The sequence below is a fragment of the Euprymna scolopes genome, chromosome 9 (genome assembly GCF_053919585.1).
Source record: "Euprymna scolopes isolate OS-2025 chromosome 9, ASM5391958v1, whole genome shotgun sequence".
NCBI classification, from domain to species: domain Eukaryota; kingdom Metazoa; phylum Mollusca; class Cephalopoda; order Sepiida; family Sepiolidae; genus Euprymna; species Euprymna scolopes.
Window position 1 is genome coordinate 87,563,998 of NC_136490.1, and position 18,879 is coordinate 87,582,876.

Here is an 18,879-nt window from a genome sequence, read left to right on the forward strand (position 1 = left end):
AAAAAAAAAGGCCTAAGAAGACCATCTTGTGTAAAGAAAGACATTGGTTTACGATAACACATCCACTTAGTAGGTCTGCATATATTAGACAACTGATTACATGGGGTTTTTTATGAACTCTTAGAGTATGCCTCTTTGAGACTTTTGAACACTTGTGTCATAAAAAAAAAAAAAATTGTGCCTAGCCAAATCAAACATCCTTACCATTCTAATTTAATCTTGGCGAGTTTTTTTTTTAAATATAGAATCATTCACTTTAATTGATCATTTCAGAATTTAATACAGATATCAGGCATTGTATAAAAAGCCATTAATTGTAAAGTAGTTATTAGGATAGTTTTGTTATTGTCTTTAAAAAGAAGAAAAAAAAGAAACTGCAAGGGTTACAAGACTCATATAGTAAAGATGGTTATTGATTACAAGAATTTGGGATGAATCTTTCCCCCTCAAAAACACTGAACATTTTACAATCTTAGCACCTATCAGTTACCTGAACTTTGATCCTATATACAGAGTTAGACAAAATGAAACATTTATTCTGTTTCCAAAATAGAATTTGCTTTAGCTAAAGAATGGACGAAAGTCTCCAATTCTTTTAATGTTAATAGTGGAAGGTATTGATTACTTGTTTTTCTAAAATGCTCCATCCATGTTCAATAATAGATTTAGAGACTGGTGACCAGAAAAGACGTTCAATTTTACTAGAATAATCACTAAAAACTTCAACTGCAAAGTCAACACATTTCAAAGATACATATACATAAAATGAACAGTTGAAAATTGCAAACAAATTCCGTTTGCATCCTATAAATGTATCAAAAATAAAACTTTTTTTTTTTTTTTTTTTTACATTTTTAATAGTAAAACAAAATATTCACTTAAAAGCATTATGTACAGCAACTAAAGAGTAAAAAATAAATAGTTTTATCTTTATTAAAACATAAAATGTTTTCTTAAAGAAAGAAAATGCGATAAAGAAAAGCAGTCAAATTTGTTCAGTTTTGTTAAAAAAAAAAAAAGAAAAGAAAATTGCCCACATTGAAAGTTTCAGAAAATATTTACAAAAGAACAGAGTATGTGGATTATTTGAATTAAAAAAATTGTAAATATAAAATTTTGTGCAAGTATGAGATTATAACTAATGGAAATTTCAACACTACAAAAATTATTTCAAAGAAAAAAAAAAAGCTTGTATAGTTAGTGCCTGTTAATGCATTTCTTTAATCTATTGATCATTCTTTTCAAAATAATAGTTAAAAAAAAAAAAAAAAACTTCTAGACATCACTAACTTTAATCATCATAAATTAGAAAGTCAAAGAAATTCGGGAAGTTTTATAAGATTATAAGGGGATGAAATATCTATCCTTTCTCCAAATGTTTAACTGTTCTATTTGCCATTCATCCTTGTTAAATATGAAAAGTGTAACTCTGTAAATGAATAAGATATTTGCAAACAAATCTGGTACATGATCAGAAAGTTTATTTTATTTGCAAGTGGCCAAACAAAACAAAAATTACTTTTCTGCATTGAAATCTCTATTTTTTTTAGGAAGCTTTAATGCTTTGGCATTGAGCACTGTAATCATAAACAGTGAAGCTCATCTTTTGTTCATTTTAACTTGATTAGTTTGATGTATTGTATATATTAATATTATAACGTGTGTAAAGATGGCTGATTAATACAAAGTAATAATTGGCTGGATCAAAGTGTTAGGAGAATTTTTAAACGTCAACATATTAAAAGAGTTTTTAAAATAAAAAGCATAATTCTATTTTAGAATTCATAAAAATGAAAAGAGAATCTTTTAGAACTGTAGCGAGCATTACAGATTTGAAAGAAGAGAAGGGAATTATTCGTCACAGTTGATGCTTTCATTTGTTCGTACTCTGCTCTTTGTAGCAAACTTGGGTGTGACTGGAATGGTTACAGATTGAGACCCGTGCTGCATTTGAACTGGCTTGTAATGTTTGATTGGATTGGCTTTGTGTACAGCTTCTTGCCTCAGTCTCTGTATTTCTCGCTCTTCCTCGTCTTGCTTTAACCTTTCAGCTTCGAGACGCATAGACATCAACTCTGCTTCACGCGCTTTTTTCTGTTCTTCAAATTGAGTACGCTGAGCACTACGAGCCTCAGTGGATAACTCAAATGGTTCTCGCTCTGTAATGACAAAATTTAATGAATTTAAGGATAAATTGCATAATGTGTATAAAAAAGTTTTATTATAATACTAGCTGTCCTGAACCAGCATCACCAGATAGGTAAGGTATATTATTTTAACTATTTTTAAAATCGTTCTAAACCTTATTTTAATATACAGTAGAACCCCAGGATATGACATTAAAAATTATTAACAAAATACAGTACAGTATATAATACACATGCATATAATCAAATAGCATTATAAATAACACCGGTAAGGCGGGGCAAATAACGTAACCAGGGGCCAAAAAAAACATTCTGCTCTACATCGTAACCTCAAAATGTATCCTAGAGCCACCATATCCCGGGGTTCTAATGTACTAGGAAAAATTGAACTTCAAAATAATTCATTAAAATGATTAACAAATAGAAATGCATTAGAGTGCGTTTAGTTTCTAAAATATTGTTTTGTAAAAGGTTGAACCTTTAAAATATGTGCTCCATTTCAAACACTTGAAAATGGTAAATAAGATATCAGATTAAAAATATAGAAACAAACATCTTTTGAAATTTATAATTTTCAGTGTTGGGATGATTATCAGAAATTTATTGGGTGTAAGAAAAATTTGAGACTAATTCAAGTATTTTTTGATTTAAAACTTAAGCACTTGTACAGTTTAATCAAGACATTAAAAAATGAAAATATCAAAAAAAAAACGTTATATTGTATGTATCCGTTTTGAACTGAAGATCTCTAAAAAAAAATTTCCCTTAATTTGATAGAGTAGTTTTTTTTGTTTTTTTTTACAGCGGAAAAACACGTTTTTATGAGAGCACGTTGAAGGCAGAGATCTTGGAATTTTTCTTAATTTTTGTTTGAGTTTAGAAGCGCCACAGGAGATAACTCCAGTTAAAGCGCCAACACTCCCTCCCTGTCTTTAATACTAGCTTTATCTTCCTAAAAATCGAACCTTTTGCTCGGTATCATAATAAATTGTTTTTTTTTTCGCTGTAAAACAAAAACTACTTCATGAAATTAAGTGAATTTTTTTTCGGAGAACTTCATTCCATAACGGACACGTACAATTTAAACTTTTTTTCCGATATTTTCATTTTTTAATGTCTTGACTAAACTGTACAAGTACCAAAACTTAATTTTCCATTGATCTTACTAATGATAAATTGATAAAAGTGTGAAAAGAACAATGTTTATTTTTTGTGTAATAAATGTTTAAAAGCATTAAAAAATGTTTGGGGGAAAAAAAACACATTTTGCATGTAGGAGAAATTAAAAGAAAGTCCTTCTTTGATGAAATAAGCTATATTTTTTTACCTTGAGTGCACTTATGATCAAGTTGAGGCATAAATGGAGGTTTTTTCACAACTTCACATGGTTGAGCTTTAAATTTCATCTTTTCTTGTTGCAATTTCATTTCGTCTTCAAGCTTTGAAATTGAAAAGTGTACAAATTTTGTTTCAATAAGTAAATTAAAACAATCAATACAAAGAAAACCCTACATTTAAAATAATTAGAAAGATGCACAATATCTCCATAGTAGCAAGCATTTACAATTCAAAACCAAACTTGATATTTTCAAAACGTCAAAATTCTTTCCATAAAGAGAAACAATACATAGTATTACATTTACTTAAAATGGTAAATGATGAGATAAATGCAACTGTCCAACAAGATGTGTGAATTCACAAAAAACAGATGATTTGTTGGATAATATATTGGGAGGGGAAAAAAGATAAAGTATAAATTTCTGATAAGTGTGGGAGAAGACAGAGAAAAGGAAAATAAAGAGAGAAAAAAATCTGATAACATACTTGCTGTTGTTTCTCTTCAATTCTCTTTTCAACTCTTTCTTCGATATGAAGTTTAAATGGAGCAAGCTTGGTAGTTGTGGGCATTTTCTTGGGTGGAAGACCAGTATTAGAATAATCAGGAATTGGGTTAGCAGTGAATTCTGTAACCTGTCAATAATAATTTTACCAGTAAAAATTGGAAGGACTTTTGTAAAATAAATATAGCATCTTTCAAACCAAAAAAAAAAAAAAAAAAAAACATTTTCTAAATAATTCATAGCTTACCTTTTTACTTTCTTCAATCAATTTTTGTATCTTCTGCTCCTTCTTCATTTGATTTTCTTTAATTTTTTCATCAAAAGTAAATGGTTCAGCAGTAATACAACGATGTTCAAGTTTTGGTTCAAACTGGATTCCATAATGCACATAGGGTCGAGCTTTTATCTTCCTGATAACAGGTTCCTAGGAAGAAGAATAAATAAAACATGATATAAAATTCTGTTACAGAAATTAAGTGTTTGAAAGGTTTTTAGCAAATAGCAAAACAAATAAAATAAGAACTATGATCACTTCAATTTTATTAAAATTGAGAACTCCAAAATGACATCAAACTTGGAACTTGAATAAAGATGTCCTAGTGGTGGATCATTTTTTTTTTTTTTTTTTTTTTTTTTTTTATAGTAAATCTAGCCCATTTGGCATAATGGTTAAAGTTTGCTAAGGAGTTGAAAAACTAGAATTTAATTCGCAATAGTTATACTAAAAGGTACTCGCTTCCTTGCTAAGCACTTAGCATTATAAGAGTAAGTAAAACAATCTAGGAAAAGAGTGATACCCTCTCCTACATTTTGGTGTAAAAGATGATGGAAAAGAAGCATTTGGGTCGCTCCTAACTACAGCCAATCCATAATACATGTGTGAAAATCAAAATATTTGGGATACACTGTTTTTGGGAAAATACTTAAAATACTTGACAAAAAAGTCTAAATCTTTTTGCTTAAAATAAAAGGATTACCAATAAAAACAATATTAAAAATGTAATCATTTAAGAGGTATTTTTTTTTTTTTTACATTTGATTAGAAAAATTGTAAGATAGATACTTGTTACAATTTAAAACTTTAAGATTTACATAATCATGGAAATTTTTTTTTTGTTACTTTATAGTTGAGAGACTACATTGTTTACATTTTTTTTTTTTTGTATTATTTGGAATCTTTGTATTATTCTCATTTTGAGAATCATCACAACATTTCAGTCTATGTAACTCCCAACTTTAGTAAAGTATATCTTATCAAACTATGGAAATCTGTTGACCTTGGAACCGGGGTCCACATGGACCCTTAGGGTCTATGGAATATTTCTGGGGGTGCACAGGCAAAACATAAAACTTATTATAGTCGTTGTCGAATACTTTATTTGCATCAAATTAGTTTTCATTTAAAAATAAAGCTTAATTATAATATTCCTTTGATTATTAAAAACCTCAAAATTTATATGAATGAAAAATAGAAGATTGTCTTATGACCAATAGTTATGAAGGGGTCCACCAAGATAAAAAGGGAAAAGGGGGTCCATAAGTAAAAAAAGGTCGAGAACCACTGATTTAATCCACCGGTGTAGCATGCTGTCATTCTCATAACTGTACAGAAGTCCTAAATAATTTGCAATAGTATTTTTGAGCATCGCCTGCACTAAACATTGAACCTTCAACCTACAGAAGAGCATAATTTTATCAAGTACTTTATACACTACACTATGGGTCTTTGCATAATACAATTTTGTTCTTTCTAATCCAGCATTAAATATTTTTTAGTTCACCACACAAACATTTTCTTTGATTTAAATACTAAATATATTCACAAAATAATTTAAATCCAAATTTATTTTCAGTATAAAAAAAATGTATAGCTAAAGTAGATATAGTTTTAACTTTTGAAAAACAAATTAAACTGGCAGAAAATACATTTACCAGGATGAAAAAAAAAAAATGTCTTCACTTTTCATCCAAAAAATAAAAAGTATAAATGTACAAGATTTCAGGATGGAAATATATAGTTTAGCAACTTCAGATTTGAATGCGCTATTAAAAATCATCATAGATATTTCATAGAATTATATACTCCAAGCCCAATGAGGAGGTTATCTGATGTAGGTTTCTGTAAGACTTTTCTCTCCAAATGTGTCCGGGATTCATATCAGTTTACAAACGCAAAGATTTCATAGTCATAGTTTTCACTTTGTTTGGAAACAAAGTGAAAATCCAAAGAATACAAATTTCACATATTTCAATAACTGTTTGTTAACAAGCAAAATTTTAACATTCACAACTGGTAACATCTTCTCCGTAACAGGTAAACACAGCAATAGTTTGGGAATGTAAACATGTACAAAATACCAACATGGTACCTCCCACACAATAAAAATGTTTTCCTTTGCATTTACTATTTCTGTTGATTACATTTTTTTACACCAATTAGTTATGCTACAGTTTTAACATAGATTTCATTGCATACGGAAACATTTGTTATATACTTGTGTTTACACCAATTTTGAATTTTGTGGATTTTATTTTTCGGCACTTGTACAGTTTAGTCAAGACACTAAAAAATGAAAATATCGAAAAAAGGTTATATTGTATGTATCCGTTTTGGACTGAAGATCTCCGAAAAAAAATTTCATTTAATTTGATCGAGTACAGCGGAAAAACACGTTCTTATGAGAGCGCATTGAAGTCAGCCATTGTGAAATTTGCTGAAGCTGAACCGCATGCCATGGGGAGATAACTCAATGTAAAGTGTCGACACTCCCTTCCCATCTTTAATTCTAACTTTTCTTCCTAAAAATCAAACCTTTTGCTCGGTATCATAAATTGTTTCATCGCTGTAAAAAAAAAAAACTACTTGATGAAATTAAGCGAAATTTTTTTTTCGGAGAATTTAGTTTCATAACGGATACCTTTTTTCGATATTTTCATTTTTTAATGCCTTGACTAAACTGTACAAGTACCTATTTTTCTTTTCCAGACCGATTCTCAAAATTGCGCACACATTAACGTTGTTTTTTTGTTGGGGAGTAAATTTGTACATTAGCGCCACCTCTACAATTTTCTTTAGAATGACGACTTATATTGGTTTTCGACTATGCTGATTAAGAAAATCTCATTCAAATTTTGCGAAGACAAATACTTATAGAGATATAAAGACCTGTATTATGCACTGTAATTCACTGACTGCCAGATTTGTATGCACGTTCGATAAACAAACCTACATCTCTCCAACTGCCCCCCCCCCCATTTTTTTAATAAGTATTTGCAGGTGGGCATGTTGACAATGATTATCATGGTTAAATTTGGGAGAACCCCCCCCACACACACACACCAAAAAGGGGTTGTCTACTCCGAAAGCCGTTCTTTACATGAGGATGGGATGTTAGAGATGTCTATTCCAAATGCTGTTCTTAACATAACACTCAAAGTGAAGTGAAAAATGTCATAATTGTTTTATGCTTTAAAAATGACAAAATTGGAATTTAATTAACTTATTGGTGGAAGAGTTGAAAAGAGGAAAACTTGAACAACAAACGGAAACAATCACATTATTTCATTTCGGCCACGGCCGCCATTGTCCGCAATTGTTCAGGGACGGCAGCAACCATAGTTTACTTTTTTGTAAAGGGCTTTCACCGGGCAACGCCCGTTGATGGGTCCTGCTAGTATCTAATATATAAATTTACATTTGTCAAATTTACCAAGTTAGACCTAAATAACAACGCATCTCAGATATTTGATTCTACATAACCAGGGATCTAAGGAAATTTTTTAGCCTATTATAGGGGAAAAACCCAACTATTTCATTAATTACATATTGAGCCAGAATTCTCTCATAGAAACAAATTAACTATTCTTTTTGTTTGCTTAAAAACCATTCTATGGCCATTTAAGTTCATACAGATTTTGTGGAAAACTATTCCGTATATATTTCCAAGTTCTAATATCTTTAGTTTGAGAGAGTTGGTTGTCGTATAGTGCTCTCCTGGTAGGTCGTATAGTGTTTACGATTTATTTGATTCCGTATCAATTATTATGTTGTTGGTTTGGTTGTTCTGGTTCTATATCATGGTTTTGATGGGTTATTGTGTGGTGAAGAAGTTTATTTCTTTTTAAAAAGTCTATTACTTTGGATGGTTCTATTTTGTTAAAAGTTTATAGTTTATTTTTTTATACTCTATTTTAATGATTGGGATTTGGTGAGTGTCAAGTGTTAGGATGTTGGGCTTTGTATTTATGATTTCACTAAGCTTTTTTCTTAATATGGATTCTTTTGATATCAATAACATTTTTTAAGGTAGTTTCATTTATAGGGTCATTTGGGGATAGATAGATGGAACAGATTTTGATCGTTCTATGTAGGGTGGCTGTGACGGCAATTGCCTGTAAGTTAGTTTGTAGATTAATTTGGCTTTATGCTATTTTTTTGTTAATGAGAATAGATGTTCCTCTAGAAGTACTATTTGGGTTATTTGTTGTGTGGTTGTATTCAGTGAAGCTATGGAGATTGATCCTTTCAGATGGTTTTAAAAAGGTCTCTTGTAGGCATATTGTAGGGCAAAGATTGGATATTAGAATTCATTCCAGTTGGCTTTTATACCTCTGCAATTCCATTGGATTATTTTGTTGCCCATAGTTTAATTTTATGTATTATATATTTCCTTTTGTCTTATTGAGAATAGGAGTGGTTATTTTCTACTATTTGATTATGGGGTGTTACGAAAATTGAGGTGCCTCCGTTAGCACCTTGTAGGCTTGTATTATGGATGTAGTTCTATTGTTCATAGTTGCTCTTGTTTTGTAAGAAAGTTTCTTGAAAACACACAAAGGCTGGGTTGAAGTGTGAATAAGTATAAGTTCATTATAGTTTGATTTTATTCCACAACAATTCCATTATATGATTTGTGTTTTCATTTTTATTCATGAAAAAATCTTTTTTCTAATTTACATCTATCTCCATCTCTTTGCAGGTAGGCTTGTTTTTGTTAGAGTTTGAGTTTTTGCTGAAGATTTTTTTTTTGATTTTGTCTAGATCTGGATGTTGATCTAGCTTTTGCTGGAGATGTTTTCTTTCTGTAATTTGAGAGAGATTATAAGTTGGTTTTCTTTGGAGTATTTTTCTCATTTGTTGTCCTTGTTTTAATGTTTTTGTAGAATCTTTGTTTTTGTATTTTTGTCTGTTTTGGTGTTGGAACTTTTGTGAAGGATTGAAGAACTCTTTATTGTGGGTATTTTGTTCTTCAGTCTTGTCTCTAAAATGCAAAAGCTGTCGAAAGCTGTTTTTTGTGGTTTTTGATTATTAGGTCTGGTTCTAGTTTGCTTTTAAGGGTTTGTTTCTGGTTTTGATCATTTCGGATGGAGATAGGGGTTTTTAATAGACATTATTTGATTCATGTTAGTTTCTTTTTGGGATCTGTTTTAGTATTTTGATTATATCTTTTAGTTCAGATATTAGCTTGTTGAGAGGATCTTGGTAGCTTATTTGGTCTGATTTACAGGTGATTTTCACATCAGTATTTGTCCTTAGGTAGGAATTTATGATTTTCCTTCCTCTGAAAGGAAATGTTTTTCTTGTATCTCACCTTAGTGACTTTTTTTTTTTTTTTTTTTTAAATTTAGCATGTTTTGGGATAAGCCGGGTGGTTTTCATAACAGTTTGGACACTTAGTTTCGCTTAGGCATTTCTTCGGATATTGCTAAGATTAAATTAGGACTTCTTACAATGCCTTTTGAGGTTTTTGACTTCAGGTTTTGCAAAGATAAAAAAAAAAATGAAGTTTGTTGCATTTAAGTCAGAGGGTCAGTATCTTCAGACAGCCTGATGACCAAGGAAAATATTGACAACTTCCTATTTTAAAATTCAAATATTTCAGATTTGCATTAAATTTGATTCAGTCATTAGACACCAATTAAGCTAAATTCCCTGAACTGCAATTTCTTAACTCATTAAGACCCTTAAATTTTAGATATTTTCTTGAATTAAAATCATGTAACCAAATTAGAATAAGAATTCTAGCAACAAGGTTTAGAATTACATCTTGATTTTAGTCGAGGGAGTCATAACAGTGGTGGAAAACTTGTATTTGTAAAGGATCAATTTCACTCATCCATCCTAAGACAGATTCTCTAATAAACACAATGTGTGTGTGTATATATATATATATATATATATATATATATATATAAACAAAGCTAACAAATACAATTTCAATTTGAAATATTTAGCATGAATATATTTTTATACTTGTTGAATTTTGTGCCGACAATAATTTGCCACTAGAAACTTTCTATAAATTTATGAAAATCTAGCATTTTTTTTTTTTTTTTGTAAATCAGTTTCAACCTTCTATGCTTATTAGTGGTGCAAACAAGCATAGAAATCCAGAAAAGGGGAAATTTACCTGTGTTTGTTGCTGCTGTGTAGCAAAACGATGTGTTCGCTGTTTAAGAGCAAAGGCTGGTGATTCAGGTACAGTTAGTGAGGGAGCTTCAACAGGTTTCACACCCTGCACATAAAATTAAAAAGAAAAATAAATGTTCAAGAAAAAAAAAAATTCAGCAATAATTTTATTCAGGAATTTTCAAGTGATCGAATCAGTTTGTTGGTTTGTTAACTTCAAAATAGATTTAATAAAGTTTAATACAAATGCTTGCATTTAATAAAAATTAATGCACTGTTTCTTTTACATTTTTACCTACAAATTAAACAGTTTTTCATACTTCTATGATGTTTCAGTCTGTGTCCTTCAAGAATTTGTCATTTATGATTTTGTGTTTCTCCCCAAATTTAAATTTGCTTAATTTTAGACTGATATTTCTGAAATTTTATGAACTTTTGATATTTTTAAATTTATGATATTCTTTAGTCTGGTTTTATGGCATAACCTTTTTTTAGGGTTATTTAATTCAGATAATTACTAGGGGATTTCATGATTATGGTGTTAGCTTTAAATATTAATCATGAGGATAATCTGTATATCTTGAGCTGCAGTTTCATGCCATGTCCTGGAGAAATTCTATTTAACCTATAAATACTAACAGTAACTGACGAAAGTTAACCCAGGAGTAAAAAGGGAAAATTACACATTTCCCAAAGCTGCCAAACTAGGTCTAGGTCATCAAATAGTTTTGGATCATATTCAGGATGAGTAGTAAGTAGAAGTTGAGTTACTTTAAAAACTAAAAATATGTTTTGGATTTGTTTTTTAAAAAGTAGTTAAAATTATTGGCATTATAAATAAGTCAATTGATAAAGGTTAATGCAATAGAGCAGGAGATGTTTTTACATCTTATGCTTATTTATTATTGTGTTTAAACACTACCACCACGTTATTGGATCCATTATAATCTATTGTGCTGTTGCAATGGTATTCACCCAAGTTAGCGTCTTCCTTAAAATGTATCACATCCTAAATAATGGCAGCCCATACACAGCAATCTGGAAAGATGGTTAACCAATTTCAATTTCATAGTCTAAGAGAGCCCAGTCCTCCTTGATGTCTGTTGCCCTTGTCTTCCACTTTCCACTAATATGCTTACAATACCCAGCAGAGAGAGAGAGAGGGGGCGGAGCAACAACTAATGATGTTGAAACCATCAAAGACAAGATGGACAACAAAATGACTTCAGGTTAAGGCATTAGCAAAAAAACAATGTGGACGATCTTGTTCACCACAAATACTGCACCTCATAATATCAAAGTGACTTCAAAGTGGGAAATACAACTGTGCCAATACATGTGCTTTATTCTCTGGGCAACACTTTTTTCATCCCATATTTTCTGGATCGGCAAATCAAAGATTTCCATGGTAACGAAATTGCATATACAAACTGCAAGGTGTTTCTTATAACAATTGTAACAGTTGAATAATTCCAAAAGGCAGCTATGGATAAATTTGATGGCTGCTATAGCAACCATCCAAGAACCAACAGAAACTGATGAGCAAACAACTAAGCAACCAACAAGGTTATTTTTATATAAGAACAAAATGCTTGTCCAGAAATCCTGTTATTAAAGCACAAAAATAAAGAAAAATCTGTACAATGTACGTAGTTGTAACAAAGAAAAATATTGTACACCAAAAATGAGGTAAATTGATCAAATTTTATTTTTAAATAACAAAATCAAATTTTGTGGCTAAGCCAACGACAACGATATTGTGACACCATCTTAAAAACAGGCTTAAAACAAGAGAACTGGAAATTTCAAGGTTGTAATTTTTAAACCATTCTTAACATAGCGGGGACATTGGAAAAACACAAATTTACTTAAATGATTAAAAGAAAACTACTTGACCAATTTACATATTTTTGGAATACAATATTTTCTGGTATGGTGCATACATTATACAGATTTTTTTTCTTTATTTTGGGGAATTCTGGATAAACACTGAAAACTTAAACAACTTTTATCACTCTAGAGCTTATCTAATACACTTTCATTGCTAAATGGCACTGGCATACGTTTTTTGATTCTTATTTAAAATTGCATTTAAAAAAAAAACAAAAAAACTTTATGATGTAAATATGTTACGAATCGAAGAGGTCATATTTAAAAAATCACAAACTGATCAAGTAGTGTTTTTTTTGTTTTAAAAAAAAAAAAAAAAAAAAAAGATGAAGTGAGGAGGGAGCTAGAGTGGTCATATAGTTTTAGAAGATATTAAAATTTTAAAGTTGACAACTCCATTTGATTAGAGATTTATAGTGTAGCAGACAAAATTGCAACAGGAGCGAATTCTCCCGGCTGGAGATTTTGATAAAACTTCCTTCCTGGCTTGTCTGATCAAAAACCAGCTCTCAGTCACGTGACCAAGTTTATAAAAGGTTAAATCGGTAATGCACTCTTCCTAAACAACCCAAACAAAAAGAAAATCATGGTAATCTGGTCAATTCTAAAAAAAAATTTGCACAATTTTTGTGCTCGTGGACGATAAAAAGGATTGATAACCAGAAAAAACAGTTTGTCAGCAGAAAATGTTGAATATCAAGCACAACAGATAGTCATTCAATGTCAGCTTCAGAGAAAAAGAAATAACTAGCAAGTATGTCTTACCAGAACTCCTTCGAGAATACCAGTAGGTAAGGGGCGAGCATGGAAGACATAGTTCTCTTTTGGAATCTCTTTCTTAGTGGTAGGAACTTTACTACCAGGAAGGTCAAAAGGAACAACAACAGTAGCTTCTTTCTTGGGAACTTCTTTGATTCCAATTCGAGTTTGAAATATTTTCTTGTCAACTTCTTTAGCTTTGAATTTGTACCTGCAAAAAATAAAAATATAGAACTTAACACTGATTTACATTGAATTTTTACACTGTTCTAAAGGGAAAACAAAAAATATTTAAAGATAAATCTTAATATATATTTACACATTTTTCATTAAATCTTAATATATATTCACACATTTTTCACATGTCAGAATATTTATGAAGGAAAACAACTCTTTATATGGAATGAAAATTCCATATTTAGTTTAAAAAATATTTAAACATACATTAGATATGTTGGACTGATGAAAACTTTAATTTTAGCAGAATTATCTAATGTCAGATAAAATAATCAACATACTTCTGAATCTCTTCAATTTCCTTTTCTTCTTTTTCCTTTGTACTTAGAAGGTTTAATGGACGTGATCTTTGTGAGCTGGTAAAATTGGGTGTCTTTGGTATTGTACACCGAGGTGGAGACCAAGCTTTTTGGGGTTTACTATCTGGAAAGGAAAAAAATAAATAAATACTTCATGGTAGACAACTGATGATCCCTGAAATAACATTAAGACTATTGTGAATTTGAGAAAGCAAGTTGATACAGTGATTACAGGTGATTAAATGACTTACTGACTAAAGAGTATTCCAATGAATGATAAATATAAAAATGTAATAAGTTCTTTTATATAGTTTTAAAAGGTAAAAAAAAATTTCCAAGACTATATACATATATATTTTCAGCCAAACTATTTTTGTAAATTTAAAAATTTGATATATAAAATTGTTCGATTGAAGTAAATTCTAAAATGAAAACTTTTTATTTAATACGATTAAAAAAAATTTAAACACACCTCTTGAACGTGTTCGAAATCTCTCAGGAGTTTTCTTTGAGAAATTTCTTACTTGTTCTGCTACAGTTTGGTAATTTCCAACATTTTCAACTTTTTTACACTGAGATAATTTGAAAGGCTGTACCACAGTCATCTTGGGAGGTTTATTATGCTAGAAGAATATACAATGAAGATAAAAATACCACATTAAAAAGCCATTTTTAAAAAATATAGATCTACAATAAAAAAAAATTTTTTTTTAAATTAAATGTATACATTTAACACATAAAATGCTTTTCTTTCATCATACAATTTCAATTTATTTTATAAGTAATCATCTAAAATAAAGAAATTTTAAAGCGTAAAAATTACATATAAATTCTATAAATTTATAATTTATGAAAGCATAAAAATGTTAGACATAATTATTAGCAATATAAAAATTAATACATTTTTTTCTTTTCTGACTTGTGCTATATGAAGAACAGTTCAATCACCCAATTCCTCTGAACAGAGTGTACATTTGTTTCGGCTCTCTGAAATTATGTATAATTGCTTTTTGTAATATTCTTTCATTTCCTTCTAAATCATTCCATGACAATACATAATGCTCAGCCACTCTCAAAACTAAACCTAAAAATACTTCAATGCAAAGATGTCAAATATTGTGCCATTTCAGTGTCAAGAGACATCTTCTGTTTAGAAACAAGGACATGCATTTATCTATCGCTTAAAACATCAAATTTCTATTTGATTGAAATAAAGTTGATTGTAAATTTCTAGAATCATAAACAAAATGGGTTCTAGGATATTATGATATAAATTGTACAAGCAAAAGATCATTTTAACTATCATTTAGAAATTCTATTTAAACTTACATGGTGCAAATTATCTTTCCGCAAAATTTGAGCCAAATCGGTAACAGGAGACTTTACGTAATCAGCAGATCGTGTGCGAAGTCGTTTGTCAGATTTAAATTCAAATACTTTTGTCACAGTAAGTTTGCGACCTGAATTCACTGGGACGTAGCCTTTAGAGTGAAGACTTTTTTTGAAAGATTTTTCAGACAATTTTTTTGCAGCCAAAGCTTCTTGGCGTTTTTCTTCAATCTTTTGCAGTTCCAAATCTGCAGTGCTCATATGTTTGGCATTGCTGTTTGTTGGGATTCTAAAAAAGAAAAAAAATTTTGTGACAAATTTAAGGCAAATCTAAATATGTATTAATAGAAGACAATTCTTTAAGAATAAGTTGTTTTTAGTTTGTTTTCTGTCTATACTGGCAAAAACAAACATGGAGAAGATTTAGATAAATGACAAACTCCATTAAATTAGTTTAAAAAAAAAACTGCAATGGTAGTTCATTTGTCCAATTAGTCCTCGCGCGAAAGAGCCGGACACAAAATGTTCGAAATAATACAATAACAAAGACTTTCGCTGGCGAGGACTACTATCGATCGTAACCAGTTATATAGTCCTTTTGTAAAATTTCATCTCTATTTTTCTCGTTATGTACTGAATATTTGTTAATGAAACCTATATGAAATATGTTTCTTATTAAATTTGAAAGATTTTCTTTTCTGAAAGAAGTTAAAAAAAATTTAATCTAAAAGTTATTTTAAAGTTTTTGTTAAAAAAAAATTCAGATTTTCTCATTTTTCAGACCTGTATTACAAAGAGGGGGTTGCAAAAAATAAGTTGTGGTGAGAAATACAAACTGAAACAGAGAGAATATTCAGACCTGTAATAATACAAAGAGGGGGTTGCAAAAATGAGTTGTGGTGTGAGGAGAAATACAAACTGAAATAGAGAGAAGGAGAGTTTTAAAATATAATCTTAAAAATATAAGATACAAGTTAGGAAAGTATTACATCCAAGGCATGAAAATTGTTAAACAAAATGTTTTTACTATAGGCTTTAAAAATGAAGGTACAAGATTCAATTTGAAATTTATTTATCTTCAAAGTGCACTTTTATAAATTTTACAAAGTAAGGTATAAAAATTTAATTTAAATTGAATCATTTTATTTTAATTAATTGAATTATTTTATGTAATGTACATTTTGTTGCAATTTAAAAACATTATCTTTCATCTAGCAATTAATGATATAGATATAAAATTTTCAATGATTTTTTTTTTTAAAGTGCAACAGAATGTACATTACATAAAATAAATCCAAAGTAATTTTTTGATTCAATTTAAATTAAATTTTTATACCTTACTTTGTAAAATTTATAAAAGTGCACTTTGAAGATAAATAAATTTCAAATTGAATTTTGTACCTTTATTTTTAAAGCCTATAGTAAAAACATTTTGTTTAACAATTTTCATGCCTTGGATGAAATGCCTTTCTAACTTGTATAAACTGTTTACCTCCAATGTTAAAGAAAAAAGATGAATTTCAAAATAAGAATACAAGATAGATATAATAGAAAATATGTATTAAAATAATGCATGATCAGAAATAGAAGTTGGTTTGGTTGTTTGGGTAATTTAATGCAGAATCATTTTCGTAAAAGTTTTCATGCTTCAAGTTCTTTCTTCATTTATTTATGGTGTTGGGTTTGGTTACTTCACTAAGGAAAATTGTTTGGAGATTTGTGGAACATGATGGAGTTTTGCAAAAGAAAATAAAATCAATAAGATCAATGTTTGATGCATTTAAGTTAGGAAGCTAATATTTTCAGACAGTCATACTCTAGAAATTTTAATGACTCAAAAATTATTTGATCGTGCTGAAATTTTGCACGTGACAGCTCTCAAAGAGCATCAAACATAAATCAAATTTGAAAAATCAGAAGTTACAATTCTTGGTGCTTCTATATTTAAATAACGAAAAAATATTAAATTTCAAGTAAAACAGATGGCACCTACAAAATTGTCATGTCGCAAGTTCTAACATATCCAACTATTGATAAAAATGATATGATAGAAACTTAATTATTCATGAAAAACAATTCCAATAAAAAGGTAAAAAATACTTTGACATGGTCACACGCTAAGTCGGACATATTGGGTCACGTAACATAAGCAAACGAAAAGCAACTCAGTTTAAACATTATGTATAGAAAAAGAATTTATTCAGAAAACAAAAACATAACATACATAATTTGCAAATTAAAAAAAAAATGTTTGAATTAATTTTTTATTATAAAAATAATTGAATTTTGGCATTAGATTTGAGAAATTGAAAAAATTACCTCCCCTGTTACCTCTCCGATTTGAATCTGAATATTTTGAAACTAAATCCCTAGATTTTACAAATGTCTTTTCACGATTAATTTTCTACCTTATCATTTTTAGAAAGAGGAAGTAAGTATTTTTTGATAGCGTCTCTTTAAAAATATACCAAAAATCAAGTAATTATCCAATCAATACGAAATGTTCCTCAATTATTAAATGAAGAATGAACTTTATAACAATGTATTTTTCTTTTCATAATCATTATTTATATATATATATATATATATATATATATATATATATTTTTGTCTACAAACCCCTCTTTATTTGTGGTGACAAATATGCTTAAAATAATCAACCGAAAGTGAAAATATATTGTATTGTGGGGAAGGTAAGGATTGTAGATAAAAAATTTCTTTTAAATAAAATACTGTTCATGTATCAGATTTAAAGGTTGAAAATCCGAATTTTGAATGTGTTTAATTTTTCATCCTTAGTGTTTTGAAGTTTGAAATTTGTTGAATACGTTAATTGGTATCTTTCAGATTAGCAAAAAAAAAAAAAATTATTTTTATGAAAAACACTACTTTTAAATCTTTGAAAAATAAATTAATAACTTTCTTCTAGTGAACCCAATATTGCTAATATAGCATTAAATAGGAAATACTTTGAAGAATCAATACCAAAAAAGAAAAGAAAAAAATTGATAAATACCAGTGCATTTTGCTAAAAATATGATAATTTGTTGTTACGCGATATTTCCTCACTTATGGTAGACCATAAAAGCCTACACATAGTTGTTCATATTTATAAACAGTTATTATCTCCCCTTTTCCTTTTTGCTGTGACTTGCGCTTAACTTAGTTTAAAGTATGGGAGACTTGCACTCGTCCAGAAACACTTGGTCCTGATGGCAAGACAGGGTCAAGACAACCAAGTGTGATACTAGATGCAAGAGTTGTCTCCAACACATACGGTGCCTAACATCCCCAAATTGGTCACCCATCTGGTACTGGCCAGCCTCATTGTTGCTTAACTTTAGTGGTTATGTAGGCATACACACACACACACATTTGTTAAAATGGAACACATTCAAGAAAAATTGCATTTTGTATTGTTTATTCACTTTTATTATTTTTTGCAATTTTTTTTTATCAATAAAAGTTTGTTTTTTTTTTTTTAAGGAAAAAACAAGGTTCATTTTTTACCATAAATTGTTAGGGGTAAAGGGTTTGTTTTTTTTTCAGGAAAACTTGCATTTTTTTTTTTTTTTTTTTTTAAAGAAATTTTGCTGTAAACGTTTTTTTTTTTGAAAACGGAATTTTTATTATAAAAAGAAAAGATGAATGCTTTATCTGAACACTGTAAATAGTTAGGTGAAAGTAGAGAAAAGTTTGATTTTTTTTTATTTTCAAGAGAATGTACAAATTATTTTTTGTCAACAGATGTTAAAATAAACAGAAAAAACACTCCCATCATTAATTAATTAGTTATGCAAAAAAATAAATAAAATGTTGATTTAGCGTTTAATTGGAATGGGGGGGGGGATTCTGCACGAGTACCATTTTTCATTTCGTCTTGTGTTCAATTTTTTGAGTGGGCTATCAGCGATTGCAAACTAACAAATTTAATCCAAATGCAAAAAATTCAACAATTAAATAATTTT

General features: G+C 29.3%; 1 protein-coding gene across 1 annotated transcript in view; it reads right to left on the reverse strand.

Annotated features, from left to right (window-relative positions):
- Positions 1-1,464: 1,464 nt before the first annotated feature.
- LOC145284766 (targeting protein for Xklp2-like) overlaps positions 1,465-18,879 on the reverse strand; it is a 63,330-nt gene continuing 45,915 nt past the window's right edge. Inside the window, exons 6-14 of the mRNA XM_080133735.1 lie at positions 14,912-15,200; positions 14,055-14,205; positions 13,565-13,706; positions 13,053-13,257; positions 10,399-10,503; positions 4,236-4,412; positions 3,972-4,118; positions 3,475-3,586; positions 1,465-2,159 (exon numbers count right to left, since the gene is read on the reverse strand). Of these exons, the coding sequence (XP_079989861.1) occupies positions 1,852-2,159; positions 3,475-3,586; positions 3,972-4,118; positions 4,236-4,412; positions 10,399-10,503; positions 13,053-13,257; positions 13,565-13,706; positions 14,055-14,205; positions 14,912-15,200 (1,636 nt within the window). The 3' untranslated portion in view covers positions 1,465-1,851. The remainder of the gene's footprint in view (positions 2,160-3,474; positions 3,587-3,971; positions 4,119-4,235; positions 4,413-10,398; positions 10,504-13,052; positions 13,258-13,564; positions 13,707-14,054; positions 14,206-14,911; positions 15,201-18,879) is intronic.